General features: G+C 41.0%; 2 protein-coding genes across 2 annotated transcripts; both read right to left on the bottom strand.

Annotated features, from left to right (window-relative positions):
* Positions 1-410: 410 nt before the first annotated feature.
* On the bottom strand, positions 411-2,486 carry c6h19orf53 (chromosome 6 C19orf53 homolog). The gene is made up of 3 exons (XM_085162213.1): positions 2,350-2,486; positions 1,049-1,104; positions 411-951 (listed from the first exon to the last, which is right to left on the bottom strand). The coding sequence occupies exons 1-3, from the start codon at positions 2,435-2,437 to the stop codon at positions 805-807; spliced, it is 291 nt and encodes a 96-aa protein (XP_085018339.1). The 5' UTR covers positions 2,438-2,486; the 3' UTR covers positions 411-804.
* Positions 2,487-4,321: 1,835 nt separating this feature from the next.
* Positions 4,322-20,028, bottom strand: mri1 (methylthioribose-1-phosphate isomerase 1). The gene is made up of 6 exons (XM_085162208.1): positions 19,264-20,028; positions 18,102-18,325; positions 12,871-13,040; positions 12,606-12,782; positions 12,288-12,512; positions 4,322-9,989 (listed from the first exon to the last, which is right to left on the bottom strand). The coding sequence occupies exons 1-6, from the start codon at positions 19,393-19,395 to the stop codon at positions 9,856-9,858; spliced, it is 1,062 nt and encodes a 353-aa protein (XP_085018334.1). The 5' UTR covers positions 19,396-20,028; the 3' UTR covers positions 4,322-9,855.
* Positions 20,029-20,988: the final 960 nt, after the last annotated feature.

Below are 20,988 nucleotides of genomic sequence, written 5' to 3'. Positions count from 1 at the left end.
TCACTACAACGCATGTGCTTACGTTAGAAAAGCACCAGTAAACTTGCAACCATGTCCGATCATGCAGCTATTGTCAGCCTGGCTGGAGTCTGACTGAGCTGAGGCATTTAAAAATGATTTTGCTGCTTTTATTTAACCTGTTTATATTTTCACTGTGATTTGGAAAAGGCTGTGGGGACCTGCCAATCATATTTAAAGTTGTCAGCGTGAGCAGGACAGATTCTGTTATCCTTGTAAAATTCTTATACTCCTTACAAAGCATGGACCAAGTACCATCAAAGGAAAGAAAACAAGTAACACCCAAAAAATGTTCATATTAAAATTTTATATATATATATAGTGATAGTTTCATAGTTATTGACAGTGTGTAAACATTCTCACAACTCACAACAGATTAGAGAGAGACAGTGAACTGATCATCTTTAGTTTTATGAAGCAAGCTGACAAAACACTTCATCAACACAAAAGATTAAACAAATCAAGCCCATTTATACATTTTACAATACAATTTTTCTGTACAGTGATAACCACAGAATAATCTGACAGAATACCAAAAATCTGTCTCCTTTGTCGATTTTATCTTTGCAGGAAAAGATAAAATCCTTTGATAGCCTGATGTAACCTGTCCAGTGAGTGTAATCGCTAAATGTTTTGGATTAACTTCTTAAAAACATGAAAGTCAGCCTGCGGTCAAAAAAAACAAAACAGTACGTAACATTTGATATTAATTGCAACCCATTCAAACTTGATTTTAATCAATTTGTAATATAAAACCAGAAGACTCAGGTCTCGAGCGAGCTGGTTTTATTTGGAGCTGGTTCCAGGACGGGCTGCTCCAGGGTTTCCTTTAGCCTCGGGAGTTTTAATTACACTCAGTGGCTTGTGGAGGGAGGAGCTGGCCTTCTGGGTCACCTCCTGCTCAATCTTGTTCCTGATGGCAACCTCTAGACCCTTCAGCAGAGGAGTTGGAGACAAGTTAAAGCGGGTCAAGCTCAGACCTGTACTCACTGTTAAATTCCTCTGATTTCCTGTCACTTGTCCTCCTCACCTTCTTCAGCTTCTGCTGCTGAACCACTTGAGCCTTCTTCGGTGCTATGATCCTCCCTTTATAACAGAAAGTGTCACAAACATCAGCTTTCCTTTTTCAGATACTCTGAAGGTTTGTCCATCAGATGGAGCTCAAGCGCTTTTTGGTATACCCTGCAAAAACTACAGTCTGTATATGAAAGATGGATGTAGCCACCCTGACATCACAGCGGTTAATGAATTTAGTGAATTTTGAGCTGAATGTTTGTTATCACCATCTTTTGAAATCATTTGTGACATGTGTTCACTCACGTGTCATTCAAAAGGCCAGCAAGCATACAGCATACTGTGTTTTATCTTCATTTGTGACTGTAATGGAGGTCATATTTTAAAATTTTCATTATGTATTAGTTAAGACTTTAATAAAGACACGTCAGAAAACAGTTTAAGCCTCCTCAGAAAGTTCACTTCAAGTTGCTCCTCATGGTTTACAGTTTTCCTTGATATCAAATTTAAGTCTGTAAGTTTACACTTGTCTCGCTCCCAAGTGCTGACATTTTGTCACATTTTCATAAAAAACAGGAAACTTGGGAGACTTTTTTAACAAGATTAATTCTGATTGGATCACATCCAAACTCGTCCCGCCTTTCTGCACAAGTTCATTAGTTCTGAGTTTCTGTGACAACTAAATACTTCTTAAGACGCACATATTTCTGAGTTATGCCTTCCTGCAGCCATTATATATATATATATATATATATATATATATATATATATATATATATATATATATATATATATATATAAATAAATTAATGTGATGTGCACTACTCTCTTTTTTCACTCTCCTATAACATTTTAGCCACTGTTCTATATATCAGTACTTGCACTGTGTACTATGCACCTGTGGCATTTTAACTACGCTGTTTATTTATTGTAGACTGTACTATTTCTGTTCTTTATTCTGTTGCTGTAACACAATCATTTCCCTTGTGGCATCAATACCGTATCTATCTGTCACTAGCTTGCTAATTTTCCTAATTTGATGTTTCTGTTTTACTCTCGACCCCCTTATTTTTTTATTTGTACTTATTTAATTTTGTGTGCCTTTGAAAGGCTTTAGTGGGTTACTGGTTTCATTGCTGTTTAAATATTCGTGCTGGACAGACTGTCCACATGTTTGAGGTAAATAATCTGAAACGTGCTCAGCTGTTTACAGGCGGGTCACATGGTGGAGCTGCTGACCGATTAAAAATACTTCACACGTTATTGTTATTATTTTTAATCGTCGGGCTTCATAAGGGTAAGAAATCAGAGCCATACCTCCTTTCTTCGGGCCTTTCTGTTTGCTCTGTTGTTGTTTTTTGGATCCTGGACGCTGAGCTTTAAACTTCTGCGAACCCTGAGCCATTTTTGCTTCCTTCCGTTTTTTCTTCTTTGCATAAAAAGGTGCTTTATAGCCTTCTTTTTGTCACTAGCGCCACCTGCTGGTTAATCAGCTTACAGCTGTTTAGTACAGCCTTGGAAATGAAGTTCAGTGCTGCATTAGAATCACATGAACACTTTCATAAACTTAAGTCTAAACCTACTTTGTCCCTTTTAAACTTAATTTACTTGATATTCAAGTATCTTCTTGCAAATAAGACAAGATAAGAATAACTTTGTTTATCCCGAGGGAAATTCTTTTGTCATATGATATGCTCAAAGCAGCAGGAGAGACAGAGGAACAGATGAATAAGATATACAATAAGAATAATAGTATACAGTAATATACAGTAGGATAGTGCAAAATATAGTATCAAATAACTCTAACAAAGTAACAATATAACTATATCCTGGAGAATAAATAACTTATCAGTGCAGGTGATTCTAGAAGGTGACATAGTATTGTGCAATTGAATAAAGGAAGTAGCAGTGTATGATTTGGAGATGAAACAAATATTCAATAAGGTACTGTTGGGTGATATTGCACGGTCTGAAAAGGAACAGAATAACATTGGTATTAGTCTCAGGAAAATCACCTACAGAGTGAGGAGGAGTTGTACAGTCTTATTGCCACCGGTACAAAGGATTCACTGTGGCGGTCAGTTCTGCATTTCGGGACGATGAGTCTTTTGCTGCGTTTTGCAAATGACTGCACAGTCTGTGCTGTCCGGCTGGCAGTGACAAAGCTGTAGGGCAACTTAAACCTTGATTCAGGTGGATTTCTATGTAATAATGTGATATTTTCATTGTAACCTCTAACAATGTTTTAATTCAGCTGTTAGAAAATATGTGGCCATTTGTGCTTACCTTATTTAAGCGATTCCATGACCAACCATTTCTTCCTTTTAAATCACTCCTTAGTGGTTTTGTGTCATTAGCATTGTTATCCTCTTTAAAGGTCCAGTACTTTAGGGACAGGTGGAACCAGTCTTATTTTACACCTCTGACATCTGCTATCGCTATTCCAAGTTCAAAAGAGTCCTTGAAGCCATAAACGGTAGTGGATGCCCACTGAGCCTGGCAAGAGATTTAAAAAATAAACCTAGCACAAAAACTAAGGATATTTGTGTTTTGTTGATGATTTCTTTGTTGTGGCAGAAGGGACCAACACAACCACAGTGACTGACTTGTGACAAATGCTGGTTGAACAGCGTGTGGCTGGCCACACACTCATCCACTTATTCCATTTCAAGGTTGTGGTGGAGATGGAGCTTATCCCAGGTGACACTGTGAGGGTAGCACATACTGGACAGGTTGCCAGGCCCTCACAGCTAACACAAAGAAAAGAGAACCATAGTCTGTTCAGTCCACATCTACAGACGGTTTAGAATCACCAGTTAACTTAAACACTTGAAGGAAAACCAGAGTTTCAACATAGACGTCTTGCTGTCAGGTGGAATTGTTAACTCCTGTCCCTCTAGGACTGCCATCCCAGCAGTTTTATCCCATGTCCCCCAGTCTGCCAAATTTCACAGAACAATCTGCAGAAAAATCCTGCAGCCACTGGTGTCACTGGTGGTGGCAGGCACCACCAGTGGGTGTACACATTTGACCTGCATGGGAGGCCTGCTAACAAAAAGGCCTCAGTTTCCCAGTGAACATATGACAAAGACCAAGTATTTGGGAATGAAATGCTCTGGAGAGAGAAATCAAACCCACACATGTTCAAAACAGGAACCTTGTTGTGAGGTGATAGTAGCCCGCTCATTGGCACCTCTGAGGCCAAAGACTTTTTAAAAAGGTTACTTTTTATGTCATCTGTCATGTATTCACAATTTTGCTCAATAAATGACAAAAAGGCAAATTCTACTTGTGCATTTTTGCTGTGGTTTTACTTCTTTCCTTTATTGATGTGAAAGAGAAATCTCTTAATTTATGACTGCACTTTACAGCATTATATTCATATACGTAAATATAAAAAAAAAATAAAAAAAATAAAACCCAGTTCAGAACACTTTCCACATGTTACAAAATCAAACCCAGACCAGGTGATTATCAAGAACAACAACAACAACAACATACTTGCACTTAAAGAGGCCATCTGAACAACACTCCTTCCATGGTAAATGCAGACTGCACCAATCGCTTTATAATGCATACACATCTGCTATGATTAATCGAATCAACGTGGAAAGTACGAGACAGGCGGCGCTGGATTTTGGCACCTCATTATTATCCATGTTTTGGCCTTTTTGGAAGGAGAGGACTGCATTATATCTTTTTAAAATACGGCATTATATTGCTGCTGCTTAAAAAGCATTAATCCATAACACAGAAATACAGTACTGTGCAAAAGTCACCCCTCATTTCTTTATATCTTGCTAAGAAATTGGAAATAACTGCACCAATTTATGAAAACATGGTAACAAATATGTAAGTGTATAAGACAAAAAACACTTTCTGCTGTAGACACTTCTACAGACCGGCCTTTTCTTCTTTTGTCCACTTTCCTCAAATTTTTTAAGAACTCAGAGCACTCCATGCTGAGATATGCAACATTTTTGGCTAATAGCTATTCGGGAATCACATCGCTGGGGCAAACATACCATTTTACTATTTTATGTAGCAGCCAATGTCCCAAGAAGAACTTTGAAAGACCTTTGGAAAGCCTACAGAACTATTACTCAAGACCACTTAAAATAAAAAATAACAGGAAAATGTGGCTTATTAGACGTGAAATATAAAGAAATGAGGGAGAACTCGAGACATCTGCAAGGTATTGTAATTCAACTGCAACCTAAAATAACAGACGAGCCTGAATCTAGGCTAGTTTGGCAAACTAAAAGCACCGCCACAAATTAATTGTCATTTAGCGTTCAAGATTCAAACGAGTGAAAATTTTAATCCATATTTCTTTTCATCAACCTTGTCAATCTGCTCTGCTGCAGGCCGGCGCATTAAGCGCTTGTGTTCATGCATTTCAGTGTTCGAGTCCGTGCAGGCAGACGGAGAGGTAGTGCGTATGGTTGAGGAGGCCTCCCCAGTGTGGTGCTCTAATGGCCTAGTCACTAGGAATCACGATGAAATCATGAAATAAACCAACAAACCACAGCAGAACAGTTATAATCATGACCTACAGACAAACAAAAATCTTGTACCTCTTAAACAGAAATGACAGGCGGCGCATCTAACGGGCCATAAAATTGCTACATATGTCAGGAAAATTGTCTAAAATCCCCCCCCCCCCCCCCCCAAAAAAGCATGAAGTCTTTAACTTTACAAAACGAAAGAAATTTTTTTAACACTTGCGTGTGACCTACCAGCATCTTTGTGAGTTGAGGTTTGATGGGTGAGAGGTGATGATTGATGAGGAAGAAAGTGAAGAAATGAGCTTACATTACAGCATATTTTAAGATATAGACAATAGACACTGTCGTAATTATTGATGTTTTGTTTTTGTTTTGTTTTTTAAATGATGTTTTCTCAGAACCTCCCTGTGGTCCTGTAGAGTAGTGAAGTTGTGTAGTAGACAGTCAATGTGTGAGGTGGTGGTGCCTGTGGCCAGACCTATGACATCTCTCTAATCGAGTCAGTAAATGCATTTACATGCACATTACCATGCTGGTCTAGAGCACTGCTTTTCAACCTTGATGTTAGTCATAACCCTGCGTAATTACAGTATCGCGTTTCCGCTCATTTATGCATCAGCTGAGCTATCTCAGCAGTTTCCAGCCATTTACACTGATACTGACTGACGCACATAGGAGTACAATCACGTTTCATGTGTGGTTATATGCACACATTTCACCATTATACGAGTGTGCAGGTAAATCCACTCACTCACAAAAGAGTAGTGACACTGTGTGTAGGAGTGGGATAGCATTTTCTGACACAGACCATAAAAATCAAAACGCTGTCCGTGTTTTTAGGGAGTCTTTAACAAGGTTTTGTTCTTTCTGCACGAGGCAGAAACGTTTGAAAAGGCATAAAACACGGCGCCAACAGGCAAGTCTGAGATTTCAACAAGTCATCGGGCTTTGTATTTTCAAATAAAACAAAAATGTTACCATTCAATTGCTATGGCCGAGTTTCAGGTAATATACAAGGAAAACCACAAAACAAAAAAACCAGACTGCGACGCAGTGCAAGCTGTGAATTTTGAAAATCGTATTTTCCTTCAGGAATTTCTGCTACTTTTCACAATCTGAAGTATGTGCAAAGGACTCCTCTGCACATCTGCAGAGGAGCCATTAAGCCTGTGATTGAACAAAGACGTAGGCTAGATCTAATAAAGCCTGAAAACAGAGTGAAGAGATGGTTCAGAGGTCTGGTTTCCTCTGAGAGCACTTGAATTACAATATGCTGAAAGGTTATTAAAGGATTTTTTTTGTCTAATAACCACAAAAAAATATTACTGCCTACCTCAGCCTTTAAGCACTCTGGCAACATGATATGAACTCTGTTGAAGGACGGAGCAAGGGGACTACTGCCTTACATCAGTAAGCTACAATTAGGCTGCACCTGTAAGGCAGCAAACAGCGTGGACCTGGTGACTTTCAGTAAATGATTAGGTGTCAGCACGCAGATAAGAGACGTCTGGGATGTTTTTACGAAGCCTCTCGCAACGACAAATGCACCGTAAGTTCACAGGCCAGGTGGCAAAAATTCAGTGCATTCAAATCACAATACAAGACCTCAAACACAGGCTCGCATCAATCAGCCTGCCTAACGATGCTGGATTTATCAGTTAGTAATTTGGCAACTAACTTGAAGGAGACTTCAAGTTACTTAATTCACCCAACGGTCCAAATATTGGGTGTAAAATTTAAACTAGTATTTTGTGTGAAAATGCTTTATTTTCTGTTATAAATGCACACATATTGTTACAATGCTGGATGTTCATAAAGGGATTTCTTAAAGGTCTTCCATGGACAGGAGCTAAATGGCTTGTTTCAGATGGCATATGAACTGGAGGATAAATAAAATAAACAAGAACTATTTTGAACTTTGAATCATTCAAATCTACTCTACTAGAGCCCAAGAATAAAATATGGAAAAAGCATAATAGGTTCCCTTTAAACAACTGCTATATTGTTAGGATATTCATTCTTTTCCTGTACAAATAGTTTCAGCACTAGACGAGTTTGGCTAGTTTCCTACTATTATGAAATTCATTTTTCCTTTATAGTTGTGTTCTTTCATCAGGATAGAGAAAAGAAACTCAGGGGCCAGAAATGTCAAACAATAACTTCTGAGAAAAAAAACAAAACCTTTGTGTACTTCTTGATATCGACCTGCTTTCAGTCGCTCGCGGCACAGATTTCGGCGAGTCGCGAGCATGTCTGGGAGTCGATCTTTGTAAAACATATTTCAGTTTATGGGATTTATGGGAGGGATTAGTCCAAGCGGTCGAAACACATTCGAAGGTGAGCGCAAAGGCAAGAAGTGGCTGAGTGTCTGACGTCCGGCCCCAAACGAAAACAACATTTATACGACTTAAATGTTACATTCTCATTGGTGGTGGCGTAAAAGTACATAACGCAGAAGATGCCCTCCATCATAAAGGAGTAGTTCATGCCCCCACAAAAAGAGACAGTCAGCTCCTGCTCACCCCCACATTAAATTTGTGACAGTCTCTCAGGTTTGTATGGCCCAACTAGTTAGTCTGAAATCTAAGACTTCACCAAGTTTTGTGTCTCTGACACTTTGAAACGCCATCACGATGTCAATACTGGAGGGCTTTAAAACTGCATTGATTTGTTTTCCACACTTTAGTGGCAAAACAAACTAACAACACACAAAATAACAGAGATATTAAAAGAGTATTTTGGTATTTATTTGGCAGTTAAGAGCAGCTTGACATAAAGGCAGAGATGTGGGTGTATGACACGCAACGAAGGACTGAACACTGGAGATTTCACTCATGGTTTGGAATATAATCATTAGGCTGCTTAACCCAATGTTAAAACAAGCCATCAAGGCGGATGTGTTAGCAAAGCAGTTTGTTATGATGACACTGTGGTCACAGAGCAACCTAACCATTAGCTTGGAGTCAAATCAAAGCAACTATCTCTTTCCTCTACTTTCTAGCTGTGTCCGTCTGCTGCGTCACGCAGAGCAGGACGTGTGAGAGTAAAAATCATTTTTTGCGCAGCTTTTCGTGTGTTGAGGCTGATGCAGTTAAGCGCACCATCTGGAGAGAGATTCGTTTCTAAGCAGGAAAGCTGACATCGAAAAATTATTTTAAAAGTCTTGACTGATGTGCACACAAGCCAACAACTAAACCTTAATTTTGAGGCAAACTACTCCTTTAACTCCTATTTTTTTTAATGATTCTTCCTTACAGAGAAGGGTGACAGGCAGCCCAAAGTGCTGACCAGCCTCCAAACTCCCCGGATCTAAATCTGATCGAGCGGCCGCGGGATGCATCAGAAAGAGACCGATCTGGACCCGTTTCTGCAGGTGGTTTTAATGCTGTGGCTGATCAGTCTATACAAGTCTATTATGAGAGTACATGTGTGGTATGATACAGTATAACTGGGAAGAGCAAGACGCAAATAAGGAGTGAGGTATAAAAGTAGCCATGTGACGTTAAAGGCTTCAGCTGACTAGCGTGACCGATCGTTCAATTATTTTGACACACAAAATTCTTCCATATTAAGACTATGAGCTAAAAATGTGAATTTATCTATTACAAAAAAGTTCCTACACTGAGCAAAAGAAATGAAATGTTAATATAACATTTTTAGATGGGAAATGTATTTTTTTTACATAACCGCTTATTTGGATGAAAAAGCGGCGCGTTTCACGAGCAGGGGTTAGTTTCTACATATGTACACACTACCAGCAAGGATATATATATATTTACAAGTAGGTAGCAGCATTTTAGAAACCACGACTTGTTTCAAATTAAAGAACCAGTCGTGCTATTTAGGCTTTCGTTTTATTCTTTAAGTTGTTAAAATGTGACTTTCGTAAGGTCGCATTTAGGTTTGTTTGCCAAATTGAATTTCTGGGTTCGAGTCCAGCTGAGCTTTTTTTTTTTTTTATTGGTACAGAAGCCATTTGGAAAGAGAGAGAGGCTGAAAGAGACAATGACAGATGCAATGGAAAGCTTTGGAGGTGAAAGGTGAAGACAGAACAGGGATTTAAAAGAAAGGGGAGACCGCACGTGTGTGGCTACTTGACTCCCTGCAGTGAGACTCTATGTAGCTGTGTATGTGGAAAAGTGACAAACAAGATTTTTTTTTCCCCTGTGTGCACCACTGAATGCAACAGTGACTGTGTATTGAACAAAATTCAATTAGTACAACTGTGCGGTAGCTGTGATGATGAGAAAGTGTCTCTTAGTGTGACGTAAATGTGCAGTGGTGCGCACGGACCAGCAGGAGGAGCCGAGTGGCTCTAGAGGGCAGTGAGGCGGCCGGTGAGCGCCGCCTGGAGCTCAGAGGGGAGGAAGACTCCCAGCTCTGTGATGATGCCCCCTGTGATGAGCTGGTGAGGGGTCACGTCGAAGGCCGGGTTCCACACTTCGATACCTGCAGGAAACGGCCGGGAATGAGGGGTCAGTCACACAACACAATTCACAGGTTATTATAATGCGAGTGCGCTAACGCGTAAGCTAGCTGTACTGAACGCAATATTGAGAATTAAAACCCAGTTGAACGGTCTGACACTGAGCCCAAAGTGCTCCTTGTCAGTTGTTTAAACATTGATTTAAACAACAAGATGAAGATTGATTAAAAAAAAAAAAATCTATCATCAACATGAACAATCATGTGTCGCAATCTGTTGCTGTGATGAAAAAAGTCTCATCATATTGAAGATGTGAAGATTCCTGAGTCAAAAAGAGGCTTGAATAACTTTAAGACTCTATGTCTGAACTTAATGTGAGTTTTTGAACACTGTCTGCACACTTTGGATTAAATTATTATCATTAAATACCGTCAAGCAAAACGGACGCCCAAAAAGCTTAAAGTTTGACGTCTTTTCCACTCGAAAAGACTCGAATCAGTCTTACTTATGTACAAAAATTATAAGTAGGTCATAATAAAACATACTCTTATTTACAGTTGCTGTTACTGCATTTTTGTCTCGGTCAGAAGCAGAATCATTTTAAAAATGTACGTTTTTGTTAGGTTTTCCGTCTTTTCCTGTTAATACAAACTGAAAGTGGGTAAGCGATGACTGAGTGGACTGCCTTCTTGTTTTTAAACTAAACATCATGGTTTTAAGTGAAACATATTCATATTTCTCAGTACTCTGGATTAAAATGGAGGCTGTGCTCTATATTTACCTGTCGCCGGGGTAAATCATGGTATTGGAGCTCCACTGATGATAGCTTTCTTTCTCTGATCGCGCTACACTCAGGGGGAACATACTCAGAGTTGATTTAACTAAGTCTGATCAGCCTTTCTGGATATTCTGAGTCTTCCACAGTTAGACTCAGAGTTTGTTGAACCTGCTTTCTGTCTCGGGTTTATTATTCCGTCAAACAGCAGCAGGACTACACCCCACACTGCTTGTTACGCATTTCTTTACTGTGGTAAAGGAATGTGTAAAGAGTGCAACAGTGTTGTTCTAGTACACCAAAACCTTAACTAAAGGTTAATTCATAATTATTAAAGTCTGTGGGGAAAGTTAAAGAGTGGAAAAAACGAATGTGCAAGCACACATCCTCGTCCCCGGGGGCCTGTGTACTCATTAATTCAGCACAATTACTGTGATGTCACAGGGTACCTAGAGATTAAATGACTCAACTAAGCTCTCACAAACTCAACTAAAATACATTTTCAACGTTTGATCCGACAGACTCGGACTCAGGTCCATCTCACTGTGGCCTCTGTCGTTTTTCTTTTTTTTAAAAAAGATTTATTTTTTGTCTTTTTCCCATTATTTTACATTTTCAGCAGTAAAGAAGAGACAGGAAGGAGGGCGAGAGCGTGAGAGAGAGAGAGCCCAGGGGATGCGCAGCAAAGGGCTGCAAGTCGGACTCAAACCTGGGCTTCAGCCGTAAGGTATATGGGCACTTGAGCTCAGTAGGGCTGCTCTCGGCACCCCAAAGTGCAAAGCATTAATATATTTACTGATAATCCAGGCTTTAGTTTGCCCTCACACATTTCCACTGTGTTTCTGTCCAAGCACAGGTCATTTCCACACATGAACTTTGGCCAGCTTTGCACAGTTGTTCTTTCTGTAATGCAGCGCAGAGCAGTAAACAGTCTGCTTCAGATGCATGCGGTTCAGCTGAAAGGAGCTCCCCATGTAGAGGCAGCTAGACACATGACACCCACTCACTAGCACTGAATGCGCCGGACTGTTAGCTCCATAATTTGTTCAGCAGCACATGACATCACACAGACTTTGTACTGGAGAGCTGGGAGGTTAAAAACCAGTTAAAATCCCACCTGAATGCGTCTGACATTTGCGGTGTCACGTACACCTCTGTGGGCGGTGGTGCATGTGTGAAAATGACTCTGTTCTGTTATCTCTATCATGCCACTGACTAATAAAGACGCATAAATGGCCTGCAAGAAAGTTCAAGAAAGAAAACCCGGCGAGAAAATAAAAAGGACGATGACAGAAGAACTTTGTGTGCACATTAGAGGCCACAGGGCGCCTCTGTGCAGGACATATGAGCTAACGGCCTCCTTCACTCTGGCACTTACGTTTCATGTGATGCCAATTTAACTCTGAGTGTGTTCAGTGCTTAAGCCTCTGGGCTGACTTTGGAACTGGGCCAAGCTCATCTCCTCTCCAACCTTGATGCTTTCCTGTCAATACTCTATCGAGCTCGCGCTTATTTAAGTGCTCTCTCTGCACAGACATCGCCTTACCTGGGGCAGCGATGGGAACCCCGTTTATAGAAGTGAGTTCCTCGGGGGGGCGCACTTCGATGATGATGTCCCTCCCGCTCTCCAGGCTCAGGTCACACGACGTGCTGGGTGCCGCCACATAGAAAGGTATCCCATGGTGCTTAGCGGCGATGGCCAGCTGGTACGTGCCGACCTTGTTGGCTGTGTCACCGTTAGCAACCACCCTGTCTGCACCCACCACCACAGCTGAGGGAGAAAACAGCAGAAAGGAAGTCTTGAGGAAAAAAAACGTGAGGTTTTAGTGAAGTGAAGGAGACGTGATGGGACACAAACACACACCTGTGATGTCCATCTCCCTCATGGTGAGGGCTGCCATGCTGTCTGTTATAAGCGTGGCGGGGATTCCCTCCGCTACAGCCTCGTACGCCGTCAGTCTGGACCCCTGGTTGTACGGCCTCGTCTCTGTGCAGTACACGCGCTTCAGCCTGCCCAGCGTGTGGAGGCTTCTCACCACGCCTACACACAGACTCATATCAGTTACAGTGCTCTAAATATTTTAACAACCACCTTCTTTTCTCATTCAGAGCCAGCGCTCCAGTCTCACCCAGCGCCGTCCCGTATCCAGCTGTGGCCAGCGAGCCGGTGTTGCAGTGTGTGAGGATGGTCACCGAGTCCCTGGGGACGCCAGAAAGGATGTGCTGAGCTCCATAGTTACCGATCTTCCTGTTGTCATTGACGTCACGCTCCAGCATGTCTTCGATCCAGGCAATTACACTGCAGGAGGGGGGCCGCAAGAGGTGGGAATTGAGAAGAGGATATATGTCTGCCACTGTGGGCTCAATGTGTCCATCATATCTGCAGGAGCAATACGGCTTTGTGTTTCTGTTTGTCATGACTTTGCTTTCTCCGCTTTTCTCATACACAATCTTTTTCTTCATGCTGTTCCTTCTCTTTTTCTGCCATAGCTGCGCCACATCTCCCTCATTGTCTCTCACTTTCTTACATTATTCTTGCTGCACAGTCTCGATTCCTACCTTGCAGACACGCATTATCAAGTAAACACTTGCACAAGTTTTTTTGGACACTGGCCCACAATTCAAACCACACCAAGTTTAAAGTAACATAAAATCTTCCATGGTTACCTGCTAGGTCGTTCACTCCACCACTACAGTGTTTCTCTTTAGCCCAACTTATTCTCAGATGAATGGACGGGTTCTTATATAGAGCTTATTAAATGTACACCTTATACAAATATGCCTCATTCACCCAGTCACACAATCACTTTTCTATGCTTAAGTGCTTTGTATCTAACATTCACACTCAGAGAGTAACTTGGGGTTGGTACCTTGCCTAAGGATATGTGGCATGCAGGGATCAAACTACTATCCTTCCCATTAGTGGGTGACCTGCTCTACCTGACCAGGTCTCTGAGCTACAGTCACCCCAAGCAATGTGACTCACTGCTTTGTAATGGAAATCTAACATATTTATTTAACACGTGGGAAGGGAGCTAGTAGAGGTGGGAATCATCATACATCCCACGATACGATATTATTGCAATTTTTAAAAATATTTTGCGATATTCAGATTCTGTACATAAATACTTTATCAATATTCATTTTATCTAATATCAAAGTCTCACACTAAGTCTTTCTCTCATTTCAGTCAGTTTTATTGTTGACAAACTGAACGGTTTGTATTACAGTCTAGTCCAACTTAACTGAACATTATCCACCTAGACTGAACGTTTTCCGTCACCAAGAAACACCAATGTCTTTCACACGTGTTCTTTTCCACTTGTCTGAAAATAACAACAAATCAAATTGCTGTTCAATCACTATTTAACAAGTGAACCCTGTAAAAATTACCACTTGATAATTTGGTTTTAACACTAATAAGCTGCAAAAATGTATATTATTGATGCTTTCCAATTTTCACTTCACAACTGATCCGATAGCTTCCGCAACTTCTTCAGCAAGACACCTGCAGCTGGTGTTAAATGAGGAAGTGTTACAGCAGCAACTAACTCGGGAGACACCATTCAGGAGGAAAACTGAAGAGCCGAGATGATTTCATGTAACAGAACAAGTTCATACAGAGCAAACAACTGAAAAGTTGACAGTAGAGCCTGACCGATATATCGGTGTGGCTGACACTAGCTTTACTTTTTCATTTATTTTTTGTATTCTCATTTAATCCTTCTGAGGTAAAAGAGAAAACTATTTGCTAGGGCTGTGCGATATGACCAAAATCTCATATCCCGATATAAAACATCTATCGTCCCAATAACGATATAAATAAAAAAAATTTTTTATATTTTCTGTAAATTCTGTGAAGTGTTTCCAGCTGGCCGTCGTATAGCTGGAGTCGAGTGTTTTAACAGATGCATGAAACTACACATTTTAGACATAGGTTGTAACGGCTGCCGTTTTCTTTGTGAGTATTTATTACACGGCGTGCTGCGGGGAAAAGCCTGTTCTAACGTTTGAGTCTAAAGTTTATTTTTTAGCACCTGACGACTCTTTTTTTGCTTCTCATCCGTCAATACTCTGCATACTTTTTCACGTGATTCCATTTATTTTGAAAATTCTCAACAGGATCTTGAGCTTTATTGTGAAAGGTTTATGTGGAAAATAAACAAGTGGACAGGCGATGGTGTTACCGTCGTTGTTGCTAACGACAACCCATAAAAACAGGCGCTTGTCCGTCTATAGTGTGGTTATATTAAATATAAAAGAATGAGAGAACTTTAAGAAATTAATATAGCCACTACAGTGACCATCAAAACGATGAAACAATATTGCCATAAACAGTTTATTTTGCGACACCACGAAACAAACGATAGCGTAAAATGAAATGATAGACGTTTTTATATTGTCATCCGATATATATCGTTATATCGAACAGCCCTACTATTTGTGGATATGCTCGTATCGACGTTTATGACGGCCAATAAATAAAAATGGAAAAGTAAAGAACAGACAAGAAAAACGCCATTCAATCATGTTATGAGCATTGATGCTTCATAGTTTATCTACCAGAGGAAACTCTTTGATCAGAGCAGTCGAGCTGAGTGTAAACGAGTAATTCATGATTTGCTGTGGCAAAAAAAGATTATTGCTGAACAGCACCGATATATTAGGACTCATAAATAAGTACAAGTAAGTAAAGTGTGTTTGTTACGCATGTCTGAATTAAGAAAATCTCACCTGATGTCAGATATCGCCAAATATTAATATCAGTCAATATCAGTTGGCAATTTTGCTTCTGCATTCAACAGCATAAAGTCTGTGAATCCGTTAGATAAATGAACGTTTTTAAAATGCAAATGTTTTTTTTATTCCTGATGAAACTTTTACAAAGCCAGCTATTCAGTTTGAACCCTTTATTCTTTACCAGATGTGCAAATCACAGAGTGAAGGCATGTGTCCACATAGCTTTGCATTTCCAGCAAGTTACCCACTACTTTATGCAAAACAAGGAAATTTGAAAATTTTTGAATCATTGTTAGGACCCAAAGACCACGTGGCTTATTTCCCACCTCAAATGTTGGAAAGAAGGTAAATGGATGTCTTTAGGAGTTTTTTTTGTTTTTGTTTTGTTGAAGATGTTTTAGAACTGAAGAAACATCTTGGATAAGAGGCGTAACTTTCAGAAAGTCCCAGGTCATAAACCCCTAGTGGGGTCTGTCCTGTTTGGAGGCGTTTCTAGGAGCCGCTAACCCAATCTTGGTCACACGAGTCATTGCATGAGCCAAGGTGAGGGAAAAATGTTTGGGTAATTACCATCACCGTGGCCAACAACTAAAACCTCTGAGATATTGCCCCACCCCGCCATTGTGTGAGTTATTGAGGTCACATAAGGCGAGGTGTGGGTGCGAGTTCAAAATACCTGGGATTTCAGGAATCCACTGTATGTCATGAGAGCCTACACAGACACATCCGAAGACGGCACTCCACCTTTTTTAGGGTTTGGCGGTGCCAATTCTCATTCTTTACGTGTCACTCTCAGCTGGAAAATGCTCCAGTGTAAGCTGGAGGTCATCATTTAATGAAAGCAGAAGACCCACAAAAATGAAAAATCTCCCCATAAAAGTTAAATGGCACCTCTAGCAGTGTCCAACTCGAACCAAGACTGACTTACTGCGAACAACATGAACCAAGCTCTCACTGTGTGCCTGTGGTTATAACAGCAGGCCACAAACCCCAAACCGGTCTGGTGGAAACTACTGAAAATCTGTAAAACTAGTCAATGTCCATCTCAAATAAAGATAGCTTCAACAACTGCATGGATTATTTGTGATACCAAATGATTTCAAAACATACATTTGTCCATTATGAGAAAGTTTTCAGTTAAACTGCCATGTTGATTTGGGTTTGAAATCATAAATCAGACCACACAAAGCGTTTCTCCAATCAGGTGAACTCTTTATAAGCCTGTAGAAGATCTAGAACATCTGTCAGTCATCGACTATCTAACTGATTGTCCATCACGTGGCCAATGCCGGGAAACGGAGTAATCTCTTGCATGACATAGCACCAGTCCAAGGGAAGTACCAGAACTCATGATACGATCGTGTTATGTTGCAGACAAGAATGATATTAACACAGAACATTGATTCTGTAATACAATCCAAGCAAGATATCCAAGATACAATTAAAACAAATATCCTTAAAAAGGGAAAAATCTGGAATGTCTTTTTTCCATAGCATTTTTGTGCTTCTGTGTGTGGCTAACAGGGACATGGTTAACTTGTTAATCCACCTCCATAATGCAAACACCGTGATCCAAAAAAATCCAGAAGTGAGCTACCAGTGCTGGTAAGACAGAAACCCTGGGAGTTTATTTTTCACTTAAAGCATGAAGACAAAGGCCGGCGTGAGAGCCGTTTGCGTAAACAAAGAAGAATGATCTATCCAGCTGTAATTAGGGACTAAAAGTGGATTTACATCAGCTGAACAGATACTGAGAAGATTCACCTGATTATTTACATTTTTTTAGTCCGTTTTTGAGTGTAAAAAAGCTCCCCTGCGTGTCCTCCACTTGTCTTTTACTCGCAAACGCACACACCGTGAAACAAAAAGTTCAGGAGATGAGACGAGCGAGAGTCTCTGCAAACGTGTTTACATTAAGTTCTAATTTAAAAATCAAACACGCAAAGTCAACAGACAAACACCGCCCGACGTTTCACTGTAGCTGCTCCTCGCATTCATTTTAAATAGCACAGAAGGTATGTGCATCTCATATGTCAGCCACATGTGGAGACTCTGACATCAAAGGGAATAATAATAACAGTGTTGCTTTAATGCATTAACATGCTTTAAAAAATAAAATACGTTTAAAATCACTCTAACCACCAGCAACCCACGAGATCACTGCTCATTGGTCCAACACCTCAAAGAGAGGGAACTCCTTAAGAGCCCCTGCAAACCTTCAAAGAAACAATGCAGTATATACTGCTATACAGACATCATCCCCCACTCCTGTTGTGCACTTCATCCTGCTCATCTTTACCGGCACACTGCTGCGTTTTCTGACCCCAAACCACCATCAGTAGACCAGGAAGTAATGTGAAACTATCATCAAAAATGTGGATCAGCAGAAATGTATCAATTACTCCACAGAGAGGTTTTTTTTTAGGTAGATTAGAAGTTGAGAAACGAGCCAAAGATTTTGGTTGGGATTGATCAGTGTAAGGTGGCCTACAGGTCCCGGATTAACAGACGTGCAGGACCCGAAGAAGAATACTGTCTGTTATCTGATTAATTAAATGTGACGCCATTGATTTTACAAAACATATCAAACATAACCAACAAACCGCAAATTGTTGTCTACCTTTCTCTGAGCTGCTCAGAGTTCTTCTCCATACTCTCATTCTCTGCAAACTCCATCAGCTCGCGGGCGGCGCGGCCCATGTTGACGGCGGTGGGCCTCGCTGAGGTCAGGTGACACAGAGACTCCCTGATGAAGGTCACAGGGTCGTCACCTCCGGCGCCTGCCCGCAGCTCCACGGCCAAGCTGAGACAGCCAACGATGGCGATGGCCGGAGCCCCGCGCACCTGGAGGAGAAAAGGAGGAGGACAGTAGTCATCATCATCATCATCATCAGTTTTAAAGAGGATGATCAATGTTTTTCCAGCACAGAGCTGGAAGTGGGTGAACACAGAGCCAAAAGTTGTCACGACAGCTTTGATTAAAATGATCTCATCTCTGTTACTGGAGTCATTTCTCTCACTACCATTAGACTTTATTAACATGACATCACCCCTCTGCTTATGGCACATTCCTTCACTCTGACACACACACATACACACAAAGGATCAAACAAACAGCTAGTGAGTGTGTGTGCAACTCAAAAGACAAAAGGTCTAGTGTCTTCTTGGCTCTTATAATAACAATAATAATAATGATAATAATAAACACCTTAAAATGCTCCAGCTGTTACAGAACTTGAGCGTCTTACATGTATGTGAACACTCAGGTATTTCAGGATTTCAGGTGTGGAGACAAACTGGAGCTGGAGGTGTCACCGAGTGCAGCACAAAACCAAAAAACGCGAACAAAAAAAAAAAAAAAAACCCTGGCAAAGGTCATTAATAATTCATCAATAATCTCTCCCAAAGAAAGGAGGAGGAGGAAGAGAGGGTGAAGGCATATTTCATGGCTGGGTGGCTCAGTGAGCGCAGACACCCAGTTTTATCGCGCTTACACATGATGTGAAAACTATAAATAACGGATGGTTTTAAAGGTAGGTGAGACGATGCTGCAGGTAGGTCCAAAAACAAAAATACAGGCCGACGGCGGCGAGCACATGTATGTGTGCCTGCATGCATGCAGCGGTGAGAGCACAAAAGACCCGATACATACAAAACAAAACACAAAAAACCCCACACATGCATGACGGGAATGAATGCACATGCAGCAGGCGTGCAGGGCAGGCTGGGGGAGCGGGTGAAAGGAGAAGGTTTGGAGAAAGGGGAGAAGAAGAACCCCGTACCTTCATGGACTTGATGGCCTCGTAAGCGTCCTGCACCGAGCGGATGTCATCGTAAACGGTCTGGTGTGGCAGCAGCAGCTGGTTGAGGATCTGCAGAGACCCGGTCCGGTAGCGGATCGCTTCTAGCGTCATGACCGAGCAACGAGGCAGGATAGCGGGAAGGGGGTGAGGGGGAATAACGCGGATGGACCGGTTGCCGGCGGGTGCGCGCACACGCACTCACTCACTCACTCACACTTACACACACACACATATACACACATTAACACACTCACACACACACACTCGTTCTCCCTCTCTGAGCTGATCCACGCTGAAGTGACCGCGGCCTGGCTGTCGGCAGTCCCGTCGCAAAGAGGAGGAAAGTGTAGCGGGAGGATGAGGAGGTGCGGGTGGGACGGAGGAAGGAGAGGAGAAGGTGGTGTGCTGTCTGCTGTATGGGAGGATGAAAGGGAGAGGAGTGAGAGAAGGGCTGGAAACCTTCACACACACACACACACTGACAGACGAGCAGGAAGGCAGACACGGAACCACGTGTTCATCCGAGCAGGAAGCCCTCGCCTCTGTGTCCACGCCCACTAAAGTCTCGCGGGGTTGTCCAATTTCTTTAAGGCTCCCCTCTTATGCCTCTGTGCGCCATCCCTTCCCCCAACATTTTCCTCTTATTTTTTTCCCCCCACCTTTTGTCTCGGGAAATTTCACACTCACGCACGTTATTAGCATAACACCAAAGAACCACGAGCTTCCCCCAACAACAGCAGACTCCTTCTGCAAAGACAAGTCTATTTTTGTCCCAAGATTTTATTGTTTCTGTCACCGCATGCTCTGTGTGCAGTAATCACTGCAAAAAACAATCCAATATGTTACCGGAGTAGATTTCAATGGGGGATCCTCTCAACGGGACTGTGGGGGCGATGCCTGTTAAACACCGTGCAGATATATATATATAATCAAGATTATTATAAATGGAAAAACAAAAACCGGTTAACTGAAATAAAAATATAAACTGGACTTTTGCTTAAAAGGGAAAACCAACAAAAGTGACTTGTGAAGTTTGATTAAAATAAGCACTGCAAAAAAATATATAGGAAATGTCTTGAGTCCAACATGCTCAAGTACTGAGTCACAGTATTCGTTTTTATTGTACCTGTTTCGACTTCTAAATAATAATAATAACCGTAAAATCTAAAAAAAAAAAAATGCCAAAATGCAAAGTACAGTTTACTTAACATAGCTAAGTTAGTGCACAGTACTTAGAATAACCTCATTTTTCTTTTTGCAACGGATTCATTTAGTATATATGCCAGTACCGTACCGTGCACTCACAATTAACACGTTGCTCTACCTTAAGTAAATTGTACAACTAAATTACGATGAAAGCAAAAGCTGGGCTAACACGGAAAGTAATAAAATCTGTTTTATTTTTCCATTTTAAGTATTTTACAATACATTTTTGTTTCTGCTGGTTTACAGAGCAGGTTTATTCATTTATTTATTTATAATGTTTATTTTCAGCTTACTTTGTGTTTCAGTTCTTAACTATTAGTATAATTTGGGAGGTATTTGGGAGGCGATATAAGATGACGTTTAAAAAGATTATAACAGTTCAATCATGAATCTCTATTATTATATTGTAGCAGTATATTATTAGTATTATTATTTTAAGCCCATAAGTGACCAAGACTAAACCTAAAAGATGTTTTACATGTTTTTTTTTTTCAAGTT

This window comes from Neolamprologus multifasciatus, chromosome 6 (assembly GCF_963576455.1).
Source record: "Neolamprologus multifasciatus chromosome 6, fNeoMul1.2, whole genome shotgun sequence".
Taxonomy (NCBI): domain Eukaryota; kingdom Metazoa; phylum Chordata; class Actinopteri; order Cichliformes; family Cichlidae; genus Neolamprologus; species Neolamprologus multifasciatus.
This window is presented reverse-complemented; position numbering and strand designations above follow the sequence as displayed.

Excerpts from the sequence above, each read along its gene's own strand:
- c6h19orf53 (XM_085162213.1), bottom strand. The coding sequence starts at position 2,437 with ATGGCTCAGGGTTCGCAGAAGTTTAAAGCTCAGCGTCCAGGATCCAAA. Across the intron at positions 1,105-2,349 it reads GAAAGGCCCGAAGAAAGGAG|GGAGGATCATAGCACCGAAG; the intron begins GTATGGCTCTGA and ends TCTGTTATAAAG. Across the intron at positions 952-1,048 it reads AGCAGCAGAAGCTGAAGAAG|GGTCTAGAGGTTGCCATCAG; the intron begins GTGAGGAGGACA and ends CCTCTGCTGAAG.
- mri1 (XM_085162208.1), bottom strand. The coding sequence starts at position 19,395 with ATGACGCTAGAAGCGATCCGCTACCGGACCGGGTCTCTGCAGATCCTC. Across the intron at positions 12,783-12,870 it reads TGGATACGGGACGGCGCTGG|GCGTGGTGAGAAGCCTCCAC; the intron begins GTGAGACTGGAG and ends GTCTGTGTGTAG. Across the intron at positions 9,990-12,287 it reads GGTTCCCATCGCTGCCCCAG|GTATCGAAGTGTGGAACCCG; the intron begins GTAAGGCGATGT and ends CGTTTCCTGCAG.